The 19,641-nt window shown below is 40.7% G+C and overlaps 1 protein-coding gene across 6 annotated transcripts in view; it reads right to left on the bottom strand.

Annotated features, from left to right (window-relative positions):
* kank1a (KN motif and ankyrin repeat domains 1a) overlaps positions 1–19,641 on the bottom strand; it is a 274,650-nt gene that overhangs the window by 59,097 nt on the left and 195,912 nt on the right. For all 6 annotated transcript variants that reach the window (XM_063068970.1, XM_063068969.1, XM_063068968.1 and 3 more), the window contains one exon: positions 7,749–7,862. In XM_063068970.1, coding sequence (XP_062925040.1) covers positions 7,749–7,782 — 34 coding nt within the window. In that variant the 5' untranslated portion in view covers positions 7,783–7,862. The remainder of the gene's footprint in view (positions 1–7,748; positions 7,863–19,641) is intronic.

Raw genomic sequence — 19,641 nt, 5'->3', positions numbered from 1 at the left:
GCTTGGCAAAATTTACTCGTCTGCGCTGAACTGAGGCTGTGGCCTACAACTGATGGACTCCTGGACCGGCTGCAGTGATAATTGGCTTTGTGGTTGTGAATGCAGTTTTGTGAACTTTAGTTCTGAATGTTAATTGCTTCCTTTGCATGATTTGTTCTTGTGGGTATTTTTGGACTTTGGGTGATTGACAGTTTTTAAAAAAATTACTTCTATTGGGTTTCTTTGTTTTGTGTCTCCTTACAGGCAGCCAAATCTCAAGGTTGTATATAGTATAGATACTTCAATAATAAATGTACTTTGAACTTTCGAAATTCAGATTTAGAGCCCTGAAAGATGCCTTTTTCAATCCCCAAAGATATAGCTCACATAGACAGAGCAGTGAATTGTTCCAATCTTATTGAAATAAAATCACTGATTAATGCAATCTGCATGAGCCAGCAAAAGATGGGTGATGACCAAATATTTCAAGGGTGACTTGAAGGGATATCTTAAGTAGAGAGGCTAAAGTGCTTCGTAGAAAGCATTCTGGATTTTACAGTGCTGGATGCTTATAGGTACAACTGACTAAGCCATGGCAAAGCAAGTTTGGATGCAGAAGCACCTACAGCTGGAGGGGCAAACTGCTCGCTCAGGAAAGCTGTGAAGATGCAAAGAGACCAAGTCACGACAGGTTTTGCACACAAAGGTAAAAAGCAAGGCATTGGTGCAGGAGGCCAAATCACAGCAGCAGACACAGAAGGAGAAGTGGATCTGGTGCATGTCACATGTGACGAGCAAGTCTTGTGGAGGGCAAAAAATGACGAGAAGTCTCAAAAGCACAGAACTTCAGTGCATGAACTCACGTAACTAAGGTTACATAGATGGTACAAGAAATCACTACAAAATTACTTTGCATTATCCCTACGTTCATGCCAACTACCTATAGGCTCTTCCACTGACCTATACACCAAGAACAACTCACATTGGCTAAGCAAATCTTTGGGATGAGGGAGTAAATGACCGAAAGGATGCAATTAGTAAGGACAGGCAGCAACATCTCCATTAGTAGTCTAAACACTGGTACTTCACAAAATTGTACCCTCAGCACCTCCCTGTACACTCCCCACTGTGTGACCAGATTCTGCTCTAACTCTCGTTTGCAGATGGTCTAAACATAGTGGGCTGTACTTCAAATAATGATAAACCGGAGTACAGGAAGGATATAAAGAGCTTAGTAATATGGTGTCCAGACAACAATCTTTCCCTCAAAGTCAGTAAAACAAAAGAGTTGGTCACTGACTTTAGTAAGCATGGTTTCCTTCAGGGAAAATTCTGTCTGATGAATCTGTTGGGATTCTTTGATGAGAGTACAAGTAGCTTAGATAAAGGGAATGCAGTGGATGTTGTATATCTGGGCTTTCAGAAGGCCTTTGAGAATGTGCTAAACATGAGGCTGTGTACCAAGTTAACAGCCCATGGTATTATATGAAGGTTACTGGCATGGTTAGAGCATTGGCTAATTGGAAGAAGGCAGCGAGTGAGAATAAAAGGATCCTTGTCAGGTTGGCTGCCAGTGACTAGTAGTGTACCGCAGGGGCTGGTATTGGACCACTTTTTTAAAATGTTTTATGTAAATGATTTAGATGATGGCATAGATGGCTTTGTTGCCAAGTTTGTAGATGATACGAAGATTGGTGGAGAGGCAGGTAGAGTTGAGGAAACAGGTAGGATGCAGAAGGACTTAGATTAGGAGAACGTGCAAGAACGTAGCAAATGAAATATGATGTTAGAAAATGCATGGTCATGCACTTTGGTAATAGAAATAAATGTGCGAACTATTTTCTAAACGGGGAGAAAATCCAAAAATCTGAGATGCAAAGAGTCCTGGGACACCTTGTGCAGAACACCCTACAGGTTAACTTGCAGGTTGAGTCGGTGGTGAGGAAGGCAAATGCAATGTTAACATTAATTTCAAGAGGTCTAGAATACAAGTGCACGGTTATGATGCTGAGGCTTAATAAGGCACTGGTGAGGCTTCACACTGAGTATTGTGTACAGTTTTGGTCTCCCCATTTTAGAAGATACGTGCTGGCATTGGTGAGGGTCCAGAGGTGGTTCACAAGGATGATTCTGGGAATGAAAGGGTTATCATACGAGGAATGTTGGATGGCTCTGGGTCTGCACTCACTGGAATTTAGAAGGATGAGGGGGGGACCTCATTGAAACCTTTCAAATGTTGAAAGGACTAGACAGAGTAGATGTGGAAAGGATGTTTCCCATGGTGAGAAAGTCTAGGACAAGGGGGCATAGACTCAGGATAAAGGGGAGTCCATTCAAAACAGAGATGTGGAGAAATTTCTTTAGCCAGCGGAGAATTTGCCACATGCAACTGTGGAGGCCAGGTCATTGGGTGTATTTAAGGCAGAGATTGATAGGTTCTAGATTGGACATGGCATCAAAGGTTACAGGAAGAAGGCTGGGAAATGGGGTTAAGGAGGAGGGAAAAAAGGATCAGCCATGATTGAATGGTGGAGCAGACTCAATGGGCCAAATGGCCTAATTCTGCTCCTACGTCTTACAGTCTAAGTGGGTGGAGGGGGAGAAATTGATGCACATGCTCATCTGTATCGATGGTGTTGAGGTTCAGAGTTTCAGGTTCCTGAGAGTGAACATTTCCAGTGGCCTGTCTTGGTCCAACCAAATAGACACCACCACCAAGGAAAATCACCAGGGCCTCGAGTTCCCCAGGAGGCTACAGAAATTGGGCATGTGCCCATTGACCTTTACTGACTTTTAATCAATGCACCATAGAAAGGATCATATCTTGATGCATCAGGGCTAGTATCGCAATTGATCTGCATGAGACTGCAGCAGAGAGATGTGGACACAGCTCAGTACATTATGGAAACCAACCTCCCCTCCATAAACTGTCTATACTTCCCCCTGCCTGAATGAAGCATAATCAAAGACCCCACCTGGCCGGGACATTCTCTCTTCTCCTCTCTTCCATTGGACAGAAGACACAAAAGCCTGAAAAAGCATGTGTCAGTTGTAGAAAAAATAGATTCTTACACCTCACAATCTACTGTTATTATCTTACTCTTACTGTTTACACACTCTGCACTTTCTCTGTAGCTGAGAAAGTTTATTCTGCCCTATATTTCTTTTAACCTTGTTCCACTTGAATGCACTGTTTAATGATTTGATCTGTCTCAACAGTACGTAAGACAACTTTTTCACTACACCTCAGCGCATCTGATAATAATAACCCTACTCCAATCCCAGCACCTACAGGAAACCCACATGGTCATAGGGAGATTGTGCAGCCTCCATCCAAGGCCAGGATTGAACCCAGGTCTTGAGGCAGAGGCTCTACTAGCTGCGACGCTGTTCCACCTCAAGTATGGCTTTCAGTGCACAAAAACCGTGTTACTACATAGAGAATTCCATTAAATAAGATACCCAAAATGCTGGAGGAACTCAACAAATCAGGCAGCATCCATGGAGGAGAATAAACAGTCAGTGTTTTGGGCTGAGACTCTTCAACAAGGCAAGAAAGGAAGGGTGAAAAACCAGAATAAGGGGAGCGTTAAGGCATTTTCTGGAGTTATGGAATATAGCAAATATTAATTTCAGCTGCAACCTGTCTTCAGATCTGAATCATAGACACAAGAAGAAGGGTCTCAGCCCAAAATGTTGACTGTTTACTCCTTTCCATAGATGCTGCCTGGCCTGCTAAGTTCCTCCAGCATTCTGTGTGTGTTACTTCGGATCTGAATGTGGATTGCAGATTGAATTTAAAATGCTGCTCAGAATGGTCTTCCTGGAGTTGCAGACTGGGGTTGATTGCAAACCAGGAAACACTCCATTGACCAGAAATGTCTGCATATGCATGATGCAGTTTAGAGACAGCGGTGATCAACGTTCATTTTGGTTGTCTGGAATGCTGGTGTGAAGATCTTCGTGTTTGAAAATTATATGTAAACAAAGGAAGTATTGTGGATATACTTCAACTATAGAATTGTCCTGCTATCATTTTTGACCTTCAGCATATAAATATGTGATGTAATGTTGGGTCAAGGAGCCTCTTCCAAGAGCGTCTCCAATATGATGCCTGTTTGTTTTGCTGGAGCTTCAGTGTCTCTCCAGTGACTTCATTCACAGTCACAACAGTAGTCTCTATCCAAGGTCAGGATTGGACCCAGGTCTGTGAGGCAGAGGTTCTACCAACACTGTTCCACCTAAAGTCTTGTTTTCAGTGTGCAAAGTCCTTGTTACTACATGTAGAATTTCATTAAACAAGATACACAAAATGCTGGGGGAGCTCAACAAGTCAGGCAGCATCTATGGAGGGGGAATAAACAGCTGATGTTTTGGGCTGAGACCCTTCATCAGGATTGGAAAGGAAGGGGGATGAAGCTGTAACAAGGTGGGGATGGGGCGGAGAAGTGCAAGCTGGCAGACGAATTAAGGGATTCGTCAGAGATCAAGGGAGCTAGGGCTTTACTCTTTGGAGAGAAAGAGGATCAGAGGAGACATGATAGAGGTGTACAAGATAATAAGAGGAATAGATAGAGTGGATAGCCAGTGCCTCTTCCCCAGGGCACCACTGCTCAATGCAAGAGGACATGGCTTTAAGGTAAGGGATGGGAAGTTCAAGGGGGATATTAGAGGAAGGTTTTTTTATTCAGAGAGTGGTTGGTGCGTGGAATGCACTGCCTGAGTCAGTGGTGGAGGCAGATACACGAGTGAAGTTTAAGAGACTACTAGACAGGTATATGGAGGAATTTAAGGTGGGGGCTTATATGGGAGGCAGGGTTTGAGGGTCGGCACAACATTGTGGGCCGAAGGGCCTGTACTGTGCTGTACTATTCTATGTTCTATGTTCTAAAGCAGAGACCAGGTGAGGGGGAAGGTGGGTGGGAGAGGAGTGATGGAGTTAGAAGCTGGGAGGTGACGGGTGCAGAAGGTATATAGGACTAAGGAAGAAAATATCTGACAGTAGAGGACAGTGGAGTAAGGGCAGGAAGTGGGGAACTAGTGTGTGGTGATGGGCAGGTCATGAGGATGGGGAGGAGAAGTGGTGAGGGGCCATCAGAATGGGGGGGGAACCAAAAAAAATGGGGTGGGGTAGTAAAAAGAGTGGAATAGTCCCAGAAATTAGAGAAATCTATGTTCGCACCAACAGGTTGGTGAATTGCCAGATGGATGATGGGGTGTTGCTCCCCCGACCTGTGTTTGGCCTAGAGAAGGCTGTGGACAGATACGTGGCTGGGAGACCCTGGCTTTTGCGGTAGAGAAAGCGAGGGGGAACCAGTCCCCCAACGTGCGTTGGGTCTGATTGACGCAGGAGACCAGACCAGGAGTTTTGGATACAAATGATGCCTGCCAGCTTGTACTCCTCCAATCTTCTAACTCTACTTCCTTTCCAGTCCTGATGAAAGGTATGAGCTCAAAACGCTGTTTATTTCTTTCCATCGATGCTGCCTGATTTGCTCAGTTCCTCTAGCATTTTACGTGTTGCTCAAGATTTCCAGCATCTGCAGAATCTCACGTCTAGTATTTCATTAATCCTGTTGAAAATCAGAAACCATGCCTCTGAACTAATTCAGAAACAGGCACCTCCTCCATTTCAAATGCAATTTACCACAATAAGCTTGGTATCAAATCACACAACAATTTTTAAAGAAATGAAAAGAGTATGCTTTTATGCAACTATAACCATTATTTCAAAGTACTTAAGAGCACTGGATATTCAACTCTTAATCAAATAACCTTATTCCCTCAAAATGTAACACAATTATTCCTTTAATTTTTTTAGGGTGACCTTCTTTGGAACAAAGATCCACAATGTTTTTTTTAAATCAACACTCACTGAAGAAGATATGCAAAAGTACCAAATGGACAAAGACTGAAAAAAGTAAAAGCACATTTCAGAATTCCTTGATCTGTACAATGAAACCAAATCTATCAAAATTCTACATGCTCAGTTTGAGAACCAAATTTGGCATATTCCTCAAGATACCTGATCTTCTTGACATCACAACTGTGCAATAATAAAAGCAACCAATTCAGATTTTCTCATGTAAATTTTAAAATAATATTCCACAACCACACCCAATATTCAGTGAGTGGAAGAACAGAGCCCAATTACACAGGGATCACCTTGATATTTTAAAACCAAGTCACTTCAGATGAAATTTTCTGAATCAATGTCTATACATCACTGCCCCAGTTTTTCATTCCACATTTTATTGACAAACTTCACTATGCTGCCAATATTTCTTAATTAGTTTCTTGGATGATATAAATATGTTTAAATGATCTCATATGTCTGTACTTATTGGTCACACTTAACGCTGTAAACTACATCATCACCATTAACTGCTTATAAGAAACATTCTATTCTAACCAATATTCTCAGAGATGAACAAAAATAGAAGTCAATTTTACATAAAGTTTAAAGGGCAATCCAACTGGAAAGTCAAAATCATATGCAAGTAACCAAATTTAAAAATTCTTTTATTGCTAAGTGAAACAATGGTAGGAAGGCAAAAATATTTCCTCTCCCCCACTCACCATTAACATTTTAAAAATGTTTCACATATGGGATTCAATAAAATAGAAAGCTCAAAAACATCTGTTAATTGGCTAAATATGTTCACAGTTATCCAATCTTTTTTTACACTCAATCCTACAGACATCTTTGAAGCAGCAGCAATATTTAAGTAAAATTTATTCAGACTACTTTTCAGATCTCAATAAAGATAGCAAAACTACAGCAGAGTCCCAATAACATAGCTTGGAATGGCATGGCTTTTCTTTAACAAATAATCATTTCATCATCCTAGAGTCTCTGCTCAACGATACAAAAGCTGGAACTGACTCTGCCAATAAAGTCAGTGACATCATCTATTGTGGTAGTTTTTAGAGAATAATACTGAGGTAACAGAATATGCCTTGAGATTGTGATCATACGACAGGGAATGCACTTGGATGACATTTGCTTTTAAGATTAAAAATCCACACAGTTCAAGCATAGCAGTTGAATATCTAGTTATAGTTCCGATATTGCAAAAAGGGTAGGCAAATGAAATTGCATAAAGACACGTGAAAGGCCACCTCAAAGTCTTGCTACATTAATTCCAAAGACTGCAAAGATTAAATCAAACCAGTCATTCAGTGGAGTATGAACTGTCTTCTTCCATTGGCCAAAAAAAATTTTAAAATATGAAATATTTTGTTAAACCTTGAAGAGCAAAGGTAGAAAAACATGACAGTAAGTAAGTCCAAAAGCAGAATGTTATGGAAATTGTTAAAGTTAAACTGTGACAATAAGGAATTTTAAAAGTATCAATTTAATATAGACTTTTACAACTCTGGTTTTCTTGTATTAAGCTTTCTACAGCATTCACCATAGTTCAGTTGGTGCTTTCTAACCTCAATGCGAAACTCTTTAAGCACTTTCCATTAAGCAATACAATAAAGCTGCAGTATTAGGTGCATGGCTATGCAAAATAAATATCTTTCAATTACAGAGAGCAATCTTAATACTGCATTAAATGCTTTAGGTTATTAACTTGATAAAATCATTTTCATGGTTTAATGTCTATTATATAGTTGGCAGAACAGGTAGATAGGATGCTATTGTAAGATCTTTTATAATTTGTTGAGACAAAGATTTATTGGATCTTTATGAAACGTCGTATTATATTTTAATTTTCATAGAAATATATAGAAGACTTCATTGTAATAATACAGTTGATTACCTGGAACACTCCCATTAATCACAGTGTGAGCCATATCTGCATCTGCTTATTCATAAATCCACAAAGACATTAGTCATGCAATCAGCATGCATCAAGTCCAGTCACTCATGCAATCTGAAAGGAAAAAGAAATGCATGTCAAATACATGATCGCCAAATTGTTCACTGAGCAACTCAGAAATGACAGAAATTAATGCAAGTTTAACTCCAGTTATGTAACTTCAGCACTAGCATAGCCTATGTTTTATTAGCATGCATACAAATACTCACAAAGGCAAAAAATCTCAAATAATATTGTAAATTATCAATTCCACACTGCATCAGATAAACTAAGTATGAGATTTCAACAGTAAAGTTAGCAATAAATGTTAACCAGTTTTCCCAATAATTGTGGAGATATTGCCCAATGAGATGTATGGGGAAAAAACAGGGACAATCCTTTATCCCTGCCTTGTGATGTTCGTTTATTGGTTCATCTATCTACCTACGTACTGAGATACAGCGTGGAATTGGCCCTTCCGGCCCTTCGAGCCTTGTCGCCCAGCAATCCCTCAACTTAACCCTAGCTAATCACGGGGCAATTTACAACGACCAATTAACCTACCAACCAGTACATCTTTGGACTGTGGGAGGAAACCGGAGCACCTGGAGGAAACCAATGTGGTCATGGGCAGAATGTACAAACTCCTTACTGAGAGTGGGGGGAGGGGTGGTGGAAATGAACCCCGGTTTCCTGTACTGTAAAGCATTGTGCTAACCACTATGCTACCATGTTTGTGATTTTTCAACAGGATGCCCAGTGAGTGCAACTGACTTATCAGACATCCCTTGTCACAACTGAGCATCACTGCCATAAAATATTTACAGACTGGAGATGGGTCATCTGTTACTCCTGAAACTTCTTCCTAACCAATAATATCTTCAACAAACTGATCGCCTTAAATATATTCTTTTAAGTACATTCGATTATCATAGAAATAAATATAACTTCATCTACAACTACCAACTCTTGAATTTTTCACACTTCTGAATATTTTCAAATTATTGATGAGTGCATGTTTTCACATTCATTGCAAAACATTTGAAATGAAAATTAAATAATTATACATCACAAATACAAGTTTTCATACCACACATAAAGGCATTAGAAGTTGCAGAGGCTTTCCTGTTAAAGCACATATTGGGAGCTAAACAAACAAAATTTATTGCTGATCATGCTTCTTCTAAGTACGTCAGTACAATACATGAAACACAGAAGGTTTCCAAGCATTAAAATACCCGAGTGGAGATAAATTTGATCCAGGTGACACTTCAATGGACTTGTATACTCCTGAGCAGTAAGTATGGTTTCTCACATCAAACCACCATGGATGAAAACATGGACATTAGACCAGAAGGGCAACAAAGGACAGAATCTCAAACATTACCATAATAAAAAGGGAGGATGACTAGATGGAGATCTGCCAAACTATGAGCTTGCATGTCCTAATACTGGCAAAACTTTTTTAACACATACAGTGGCATGCAAAAGTTTGGGCACCCCGGTCAAAATTTCAGTTACTGTTAATAGTTAAGTGAGTAGAAGATGAACTGATCTCCAAAAGTTATAAAGTTAAAGGCGAAACATTCTTTTCAACATTTTTAGCAAGAGTAGTGTATTATTTTTGTTTTGTACAATTTTAGAGTGGGAAAAAAGGAAAGGAGCACCATGCAAAAGTTTGGGCACCCCAAGAGATTTGAGCTCTCAGATAACTTTTACCAAGGTCTCAGACCTTAATTAGCTTGTTAGGGCTATGGCTTGTTCACAGTCATCGTTAGGAAAGGCCAGGTGATACAAATTTCAAAGCTTTCTAAATACCCTGACTCCTCAAACCTTGTTCCAGCTATGGGCTCCTCTAAGCAGCTGCCAAGCACTCTGAAAATTCAAATAAATGATGCCCACAAAGCAGGAGAAGGCTATAAGAAGATAGCAAAGCGTTTTCAGGTAGCTGTTTCCTCAGTTCATAATGTAGTTAAGAAATGGCAGTTAACAGGAACGGTGGAGGTCAAGTTGAGGTCTGGAAGACCAAGAAAACTTTCCGAGAGAACTGCTCGTAGGATTGCTAGAAAGGCAAATCAAAACCCCCAACTGACTGCAAAAGACCTTCAGGAAGATTTAGCAGACTCTGGAGTGATAGTGTATTGTTCTACTGTGCAGTGACACCCGTACAAATATGACCTTCATGGAACAGTCATCAGAAGAACACCTTTCCTGCGTCCTCACCACAAAATTCAGCATCAGAAGTTTGCAAAGGAAGATCTAAACAAGCCTGACACATTTTGGAAACAAGTCCTGTGTACTGATGAAGTTAAAATAGAACTTTTTGGCCGCAGTGAACAAAAGTATGTTTGGAGAAAAAAGGGTGTAGAATTTCATGAAAAGAACACCTCCCCAACTGTTAAGCATGGGGCTGGTGTTGCAGCCAGTGGCATAGGGAACATTTCACTGGTAGAGGGAAGAATGAATTCAATTAAATACCAGCAAATTCTGGAAACAAACATCACACCATCTGTTAAAAAGCTGAAGATGAAAAGAGGATGGCTTTTACAACAGGACAATGATCCTAAACACACCTCAAAATCCACAATGGACTACCTCAAGAGGCACAGCTGAAGGTTTTGCCACGGCCCTCACAGTCCCCCGACCTAAACATCATTGAAAATCGGTGGATAGACCTCAAAGGAGCCGTGCATGCAAGACGGCCCAAGAATCTCACAGAATTGGAAGCCTTTTGCAAGGAAGAATGGGCAAAAATCCCCCAAACAAGAATGGAAAGACCCTTAGCTGACTGCAGAAAGCGTTTACAAGCTGTGATACTTGCCAAAGGGGGTGTTACTAAGTACTGACCATGCAGGGTGCCCAAACTTTTGCTTCGGGCCCTTTTCCCTTTTTGTTATTTTGAAACTGTAAAAGATGGAAATAAAAAAGTAATCTTGCTTAAAATATTAAAGAAATGTGTCATCTTTAACTTTATGCCTTTTGGAAATCAGGTCATCTTTTAGTCGCTTAGCTATTCACAGTAACAGAAATTTTGACCGGGGTGCCCAAACCTTTGCATGCCACTGTATGCAGGCCATGATCACGTTAGCCATTGGGTAGATTTAATATGCTTCCTGGGTAGATTTTGCCAGAAGCAAGAAAGCCAAGGGCTTGATTTTTTCTTAGCTCCACTAGAAAAGAAGTCCTGCTTAATTTTAGTCCCCAAGAGGGATACAGACAGTACACTGCCTAATATAGTGCCCATCTGGATGTTGATGCTGGACAAAGTAGGGAGAAGCAGAGGATGGGGGTGGGGGGAGGAAAAGTGCAGGGCTTAAGGGGAACTGATATAGTTGAATTTTCAGTCCAAATATTTGCCCCTAATTAGGAAACTCGGTTGTGCACTGAAAATACAAGAACTATTTTTGGTTTTCTAAGTACACCAACCGCATCTTGTAATGATGCATTAGTTAAATATTAGTTTGGAAAATCAGAAACATGAAAATTCATCAAAATTTACAACCGAAAAATTGCAAGTTTTTAGAACTAACAATCCCAAATAATTTATTTTGCCATCGATTATAAGTATCTGGATATTTTTGGCCAATTTATTGATCAGGCTTGTACCATGAACATTGAATATAAATCACAAACAAGAGAAAATCTACAGATGCTGGAAATCCATTATCACACACAAAATGCTGGAGGAACTCAACAGGCCAGGCAGCATCTATGGAAAAGAGTACAGTTGATGTTTCGGGCTGAAACCCTTTGGCAGGACTGGAGGAAAAAAAGATGAGGAGTAGATTTAAAAGGTCGGGGGGGGGGGAGAGAGAAACACAAGGTGATAGATGAAACTGGGAGGGGGAGGGATGAAGTAAAGAGCTAGGAAATTGATTGGTCAAAGAGATGCAGGGCTGGGGAAGGAGGAGTGCGACAGAAGAGAACAGAAGGCCATGGCAGAAAGAAAAGGGGGAGGGCAGGCAAGGAGATGAGGTGAGAGAGGGAATGATGGGGGAGGGGTGGCATTACTGGAAGTTAGAGAAATCAATGTTCATGCCATCAGGTTGGAGGCTACCCAGATGGATTACAAGATGTTGCTCCTCCAACCTGAGTGTGGCCTCATCGTGACAGTAGATGAGGCCACAGATTGACAGATCGGAATGGGAAGTGGAATTAAAATGAGTGGCCACTGGGAGATCCTGCTTCTTCTGGTGGATGGAGTGTTAAATGCTTAGTGAAGCGGTCTCCCAGTATCTGTCGGTTCTCAGCAATATACAGGAGGCCACATTGGGAGCACCGGACACAGGGTATGAGCCCAACAGATTCACAGGTGAAGTGTTGCCTCACCTGGAGGGACTTTTTGGGGCCCTAAATGGTAATGAGAGAGGAGGTATAGGGGCAGGTGTAGCACTTGTTCCACTTGCAAGGATAAGTGCCAGGAGGGGGATCAGTGGGGAGGGATGAATGGACAAGGGAGTCGCGTGGGAGCGATCCCTGCAGAAAGCAGAAAGGTGGCGGGCGGGGGGGGGGGAAGGAAAGATGTGCTTGGTGACGGGATCCCATTGGAGATGACAGAAGTTCCGGAGAATTATGTGCTGGACGCAGAGGCTGGTGAGGAGAAGAGAAACCCTATCCCCATCCTAACATTTTATATTCCACCTGGGCAGCCTTCAACCTGATGGCATGAACATCGATTTCTTGATGTTCATCCCCCCCACCCCGCCCCTTCACCATTCTCTCACCTTATCTTTTTGCCTGCCTACCGTGTCCCTCTGGGGCTCCTCCTCCCACTTTCTTTCTTCCATGGCCTTCTGTCCTCTCCTATCGGACTCCCCCTTCTCCAGCCCTGTATCTCTTTCACCAATCGATTTCGCAGCTCTTTACTTCATCCCTCCTCCTCCCAGTTTCACCTATCAACTTGTGTGTCTCTCACTCCCCTCCCCCAGCTTTTAAATCGACTCCTCATCTATTTTTCTCCAGTCCTGCCACAGGGTGTCAGCTCGAAACGTCGACTGTACTCTTTTCCAGAGATGCTCCAGCATTTTGGGTGTCGCACTGAATATAAACCGTTTTTTTAATTGTCTTTACAGTTGCTGAAACGATTTTGATAAACCATTACTGCTGAAAATACTCAAAAACCCTGGCATAACATTTCAAAACAAAGGTTAGCAGGTTGTATACATTGTAGAACACCAATACTCTAGTCCAATTCTATCAATTTGATTTTTTTGAAGAAACAGAGTATTTGAGGACATACAAGCTTGATGTTACAAAGAAACTACCATCTTAACTTCACACAAAAACCTTCCCATTTAAATTGTGACAGAGATAAAGAAAAATGCACATGATCTAGATAAAAAGCTTGATAAATGCCCACTACCAAACACAAACATCTAGCACCTATGGATGAAGATGACTTGTGTGAGATTAAGCAGCACTTGACTTTTCTTCTCAGAATACCAACAGTCAATTTCAATCTCTTCAATTTTTGGACAAATTCCATTCACTGATAACTAATTGGAATTTGATTTTGTTTTAAATGGATGTCTACAGGTTTCTACTTGATCTTTCAGAAATAAAAGTCAGCCTGAAGGAAGGTGCTCTATTTTGTAATGGGATAATAATGAACCTTTTGGCACCAGTATACTTTCCCTCGAAAGCGAAGTTCTGATGAAAATTAATCAACATCCTTTGAACATTAAGTTCATAACAAAAAAAAATGAGAGGGTTAACTTGAATATATTCATTTCCACTTCAGTAAACAAGAGCAGGCAGGGAGAAAACATATCTGGTAAAGGGTTTTGGACTTAAGGCACAAATATATGAACAACATCCAATATAATAGTTATGCTTCGCAAATATAAATGTGTTCTTCAATTATTATATCCAGCAGTTAAGTTCAAAGTAAAATTTATTATCAGAGTGAGATTCTTTTTCCTGCAGGCATCCTCAGCAAATCTACAGAATAGTGACTGTAAACAGGACCAAGTAAAGAGCAAGAGCATAGCTTTTGAAATGCAACTATAACAAATAAATCGCAATAAATAACAAGAGCATGAAATAACAAGATAAAGAGTCCTTAAAGTGAGATCATTGGTTGTGGGAACATCTCAATAAATGAGTGTAATTATCCTCTTTTGTCCAAGTGCCTGATGGTTGAGGGGTAGTAACTGTTCTTGAACCTGGTGGTGAAAGTCCTGAAGCACTTACACCTTCTACTTGATGGCAGCAGCAAGAAAAGAGCATGACCTGGGCAGTGAGGTTCTTTGATGATAGATGCTGCTTTCTCACAAAAGCATTTCATATAGGCGTGCTCAATGGTTTGGAGGGCTTTACCCATTAGGTACTGGGCCGAATCCACTAATTTTTGTAGGATTTTCCATTCAAAGGCAATAGTGTTCCTGTACCAGGTCAGAATGCATTTAACTTCATGCAGTTAATTAAAAAATACATAATGTACAAAGAATTAAGGAAGCCAAACAATTCAGAATTAAAAGATAGTTATTACTAAAATTAAATCACAACTCAAAGTTGGCTGGTTTCTAATACTCTGAACAGATTCTAACTTCTAAAAGTCACAGATAATTGAAGTACATTCAGAGAATATACTGTACACATAGGAATATATGGGGTAAATGCTGGATGTTTTAGATAATGTAGGAGAGTGCAGTCAAGTCATATTTTTCTGCACGTAGTAGTTTACACCTGCACATGCAATATAGATCACTGATGCAAAACCTGACTTGATCCATAATATCCATCATATAATTTGAATGTTGACAAAATAATGACATTCCCTGGGATCCTCTGACTAGAAGTTCACACCACCTTTACCTTCATAACTGAGTGGACATGTATGGGACAATGAATCAAGGCTTGCTCCAGTCCAACCGGGATAAATGTTCGCAGACTTCCCAGAATCTGGGCTAAGTAGTCTGTCTGTTCAATGTCAGACACATTCTACTCTCTCAGTAGAATGTATCTGACATTCAACATTCAATGTGTCAGTAAGCTTGGGAATGGGGCTAAAATGGCTCTTTAAGTCAGAACTGCCACTGACTTAAACAGCAGTCCTGGGGATTCAAGCCATTATTGTTCAGATTGGGCAGGCTGTGGGACAGGGCAGGCGCAATCTGATATCCAACTCCACTTTGCCAATTAAAGCTCCTATTGTTTGCCAATTGAAATGATGAGGGAGATTGAACCATCGAGGCAAATGTAGAAGCTTGGAGATCATTTGGGTGCTTCAACGCCCTGCAATCTCCAAGAGGTTTCAAGGAAGCAGAGGCAGCGTGCACAAACTTCATGGCAAGAAGGCTGTGGGACAGGGTGCAAGCCAATATTTGATCCTATTTCGCTGAGGGAGGTTGAAGCATCGAGGTGAGTGTGTACACACAGAGTTTGCATGCTCTCCCTGTACCCTCTCGGGTATAGTTCGCATGCTTCAGTCTTCCTCCTGATCCCCGTACTCAATTCAAAAAAGTTTCTTAAGCCTCAGAGTACAAGGACATCCCTTTAACCAGCAAAGAGGAGGAATTTCATTCGACATAGGGTGTTGAATCTGTGGAATTCATTGCACAGAAGACTGTAGAGGCCCGGTCATTGGCTATACTTAAAACAGAGGCAGATAGGTTCTTAATTAGTAAGGGCATCAAAGGTTACAGGGAGAAGGCAGCAGGATGGGGATGAGAGGGAATATAAAGTAGCCATGATGGAATGACGGAGCAGACTCAATGGGCTGAATGGCCTAATTCTGCTCCAATGTCTTATGGGCTTATAGTCTTATTGCCTCTATTACCTTGGACACCATAAGATAATACTTATGCACTGCGAAGGTCAGATTTCAAATCTAACGTCATTTAATGCTGCAAATTTTATCCAGTCACAATGCTGACTATACTAGAAATACAATAGTTGCTCAAGAGAGATTTCCACGCCAAAAAGGAGGAAAAATATACATCGTTGAATTAGCTTAAAGCTACTAAATTAACCATTAAGTCAAAGATACCAATGATACAGAAGTAAACACAAAAAAAAACAGCACACCTGCAATCCCAATTCCATTTTGTCCTCTGTGGAATTTTGAGAAATTCAGAATACCAACAGAGTTTCTGAATTTCACCTTTGTCTTAGTGAATTAAATTGATCCACTGGCCATCCCCTCACAGCAGTCAAATGGGCAAATTTCAGAACAAGCAGCAGATGACTTGCGCACACAAAAAATAAAGCATAAAAGTCAAAGCTTATGCATTTCATATCATGAATTAGTGGGTACTTGCCTTGTGGATAACAGCTGGATCTTACTGAACCACCCCCATCATCAGGTTGAAACAATTCACATTTATCAAACAAGTTAACAAGTTGTAGCAGCAGAAACTCTTTCTCAACACAATACTGCTTGACATCTGCAGACTTTCTCCTGTATGTGATTAGATTGCGCAAAGATCTCAAATGCAACTCTGCATTGAATCCAAAGATCTCCAAATATGCAACATCTCACCTTGCAGCTCAGTTGACAGCCATTCACTTTCAAGGCAGTTGCAACCAATATAAATTGGGTCAACCTGCACTTGAGACACAAATCTCTGTCAGAAATAAAATTTTGCTGCTATGCCCATTTTACTGTGGCTATCAAAATCAAAAATTCCACAAAAAAGTTTGCTTTTTTTTCCCCAGTAGTAATACAGCTACTGGAAAGGGTTTATGCAGATATGAATAGACAGATAAGTTATTTGATCTCATTCCAATTCCTGTGCAAATCTGAAATTAAATATGCTTCATGATTGTAATATGGAGATAAAAATTGTATTTGACAGAAGCCAGTTGTGTTAAGCTAACCTTTGATGTTGGGGAAATGAAAGTCTCCTTTGTGGGAGCCTTTTCAAGGTATAGTTATATGCCCACGGCAAATTAAAACGTCTTAATAAAATGGTGCTGGCCCCGTCTTGTGACATTTGACATTTCCAACCATCACCAATAACACAACATCTTGTAGGATTTTTCTGTGCGCCAATTGGATACCACACCTTTTTAAACTTAGAACACGTCATTGGTTGTAAAGTTCATCACAAAATTAAAATTGCAATACTAGTTATTTCATAAGCAGCAATAAATAGCCTAACACAAAGCATTTTAGCTGCAAAATGCTGACATAGCTTTAGTGCATTTAATATTTCAGCAATATTTGAGTAATATTGTAAATATTTGTTTGAGTAAATACTGTTTAATTGAATTTATTAACGGTTATATGTAAGAGTATATAGATGGCATACGTCATTATGCAACCACATCATATGTGAACACTTTACTTAAAAAAAATTCAAAGCATAGTAGACAAGTCTCCTGGCTCCTGTGTTTTTATTGTAATTTGTTTCTGGAGTTACAATACAACAATAGCGACAAGGAAGTTTTAAAACAAACCCGAGACGACTTTGTACCTGTTGAACTGCAGCACATTTTTCTTCAGAAGGGGAGAGAAAGAGATGTTTCAAGTTTTTTTAAAAATGCAGAAGGCGAATGAAATTAACAAGCAACAAATATGTAATAAACAGTTCATAAACAGTAAACATTGGGTGACAATTGCCGGCTGATGGCATAATGGCATCAGTGCCGGACTTCGGAGTGAAGGCTCCCGAGTTTGAATCCAGCTGGCTCCCTTGCACGCTTTCCATCCGTGCAGGGTTGAGCAACGAGCTAGCAACTCGGCCTCATAAAAATAAGAAAGGTTGCTAAAAAAAAAAGTGCCGTCATGACGGCATCCCAATGACTCCACTCAGAGTTAAGGGCTTTCTTCTTCTATTGGGTGATAATAATAAATTTTATAAAGTAGAAAGAGCAGGCTACATCGGAAAGATAGACGCATTCAATTGTACAAAAGATAACTAGCACTTGATTTTCGTCAGCTATTTCATTTGCTTCAAAATATGACTCCATTTGTTCAGTATACATCATCCAGTGTTGCTGAGTGGAACGGCTGGAAAAGCATGAAGTTTACTTAGAAGTTTAACTGCTCCAACCAAACCAGTCAAAATTAGCTTGCTGATATCATGAATGTAATGCAGGAACATTTAGAATTGACTGCAAAATGCTTTAGGTTTCCTAAGTGGAATCAAAAGGAAGGGAGTCCATTTCAGCTTATGTGGCTGAATCGAAGAGATTGTCTGAGCATTGTCAGTTCAGTGATGGGCTTAATGATGCACTGAGAGATCATTTAGCTTGTGGAATCTTACAAGAAAACATTCAAAAATGGCTCCTAACTGAAGCACAACTGACATTTATAGGCATCAGTTAGTCTCATGAGACCATAGATTTGTGCCTTGGAAGGTTTCCAGGGAGCAGGCCTGGGCAAGATTGTATGGAAGACCAGCAGTTGCCCATGCTGCAAGTCTCCCCTCTCCACACCACCGATGTCGTCCAAGGGACGGGCATTAGGACCCATACAGCTTGGCACTGGCTCAAGGACACAACACACTGCCTCAGCCAAGGCTCGAACTAGCGACCTTCAGATCACTAGACGAATGCCTTAACCACTTGGCCACGCGCCAACACAACTGACATTTAAAAGAGCAGTTAATGGAGAACAGCAGCCAGAGACACAACTGAGTGGCAGATAGGGATGAAACTGAGCATGAAGAAAATGAACAAATTGTGTTACCATTGTGGCAAAGGCTCACGTACACCAGACCAATGAAGGTTTAAAGGCAAAACCAGCAGGAAATACAACAAAGTAGGACACATACAAAGAGTATGCCAGGCAGAGAAAAATAAATGGGTTGCACAGGGAAAAGAAAAGGTAACAAGTTAAATTGCAGTTTCAAAAGAAGCACTAATCTGCATGCTGTTCATGATAAATCTGATAATGATGAGAATGACTCAGGACTCAGTAGCCTTAAGATATACAATGTGAAAACTAACAAGAGACAAGCAAACATGAGGAAATCTGCAGATGCTGGAAATTCAAACAACACACACAAAAAATGCTGGTGAACGCAGCAGGCCATGCAGCATCTATAGGAAGAGGTACAGCCGACGTTTTGGGCTGAGACCCTTTGTCAGGACTAACTGAAAGAAGAGCTAGTAAGAGATTTGAAAGTGGGAGGGGGAAGGGGAGATCCGAAATGATAGGAGACAACAGGAGGGGGAGGGATGGAGCCAAGAGCTGGAAAGTTGATTGGCAAAAGGGGTATGAGGCTGGAGAAGGGAGAGGATCATGGAACGGGTGGCCTAGGGAGAAAGAAAGGGGAAGGGGGGGGAGTCCAGAGGATGGGCAAGGAGTTATAATGAGAGGGACAGAGGGAGAAAAAAAGAGAACAAAAAAGGGGGAAAAGAGAAAAAAAATAAAAAATTAAATAAGGGATGGGGTACGAAGAGAAGGTGGGGCATTCATAGAAGTTAGAGAAATCAATGTTCATGCCATCAGGTTGGAGGCTACCCAAACGGAATATAAGGTATTGTTCCTCCAACCTGAGTGTGGCTTCATCTTGACAGTAGAGGCGGCCTTGGATAGACATATCAGAATGGGAATGGGACATGGAATTAAAACGTGTGTGAGACAAGCAATATTGCTTACACCTGAAGTGAATGGCAAATTAATTAAAATAGAATGACATTTGTAACAGTGAAATATAACAACAAACAAGCTATACTAGGCTTGTATGTGGTTTTAAAAAAACAGGAGGGCCAGGTCATGATTGACTGAGACAACTACAACTTTATTGGAGATCCATCCACTATTTGCATGCGACATCCCCTGCAATATAGTTAACTGAAAGCCAATTAAGAAAGGTGCTGGATGATGCCACAGCAGTGTGCACGGATGGCACTGGAAAGCTCAAACACATTAAGGGTAAACTAGTGTTAAATGAAAATGCCA

This window comes from Mobula hypostoma, chromosome 16 (genome assembly GCF_963921235.1).
Source record: "Mobula hypostoma chromosome 16, sMobHyp1.1, whole genome shotgun sequence".
In the NCBI taxonomy this organism is placed as follows: Eukaryota; Metazoa; Chordata; class Chondrichthyes; order Myliobatiformes; family Myliobatidae; genus Mobula; species Mobula hypostoma.
The sequence above is the reverse complement of the archived record's forward strand: the minus strand, read 5'-3'. Positions and strand labels throughout refer to the sequence as shown.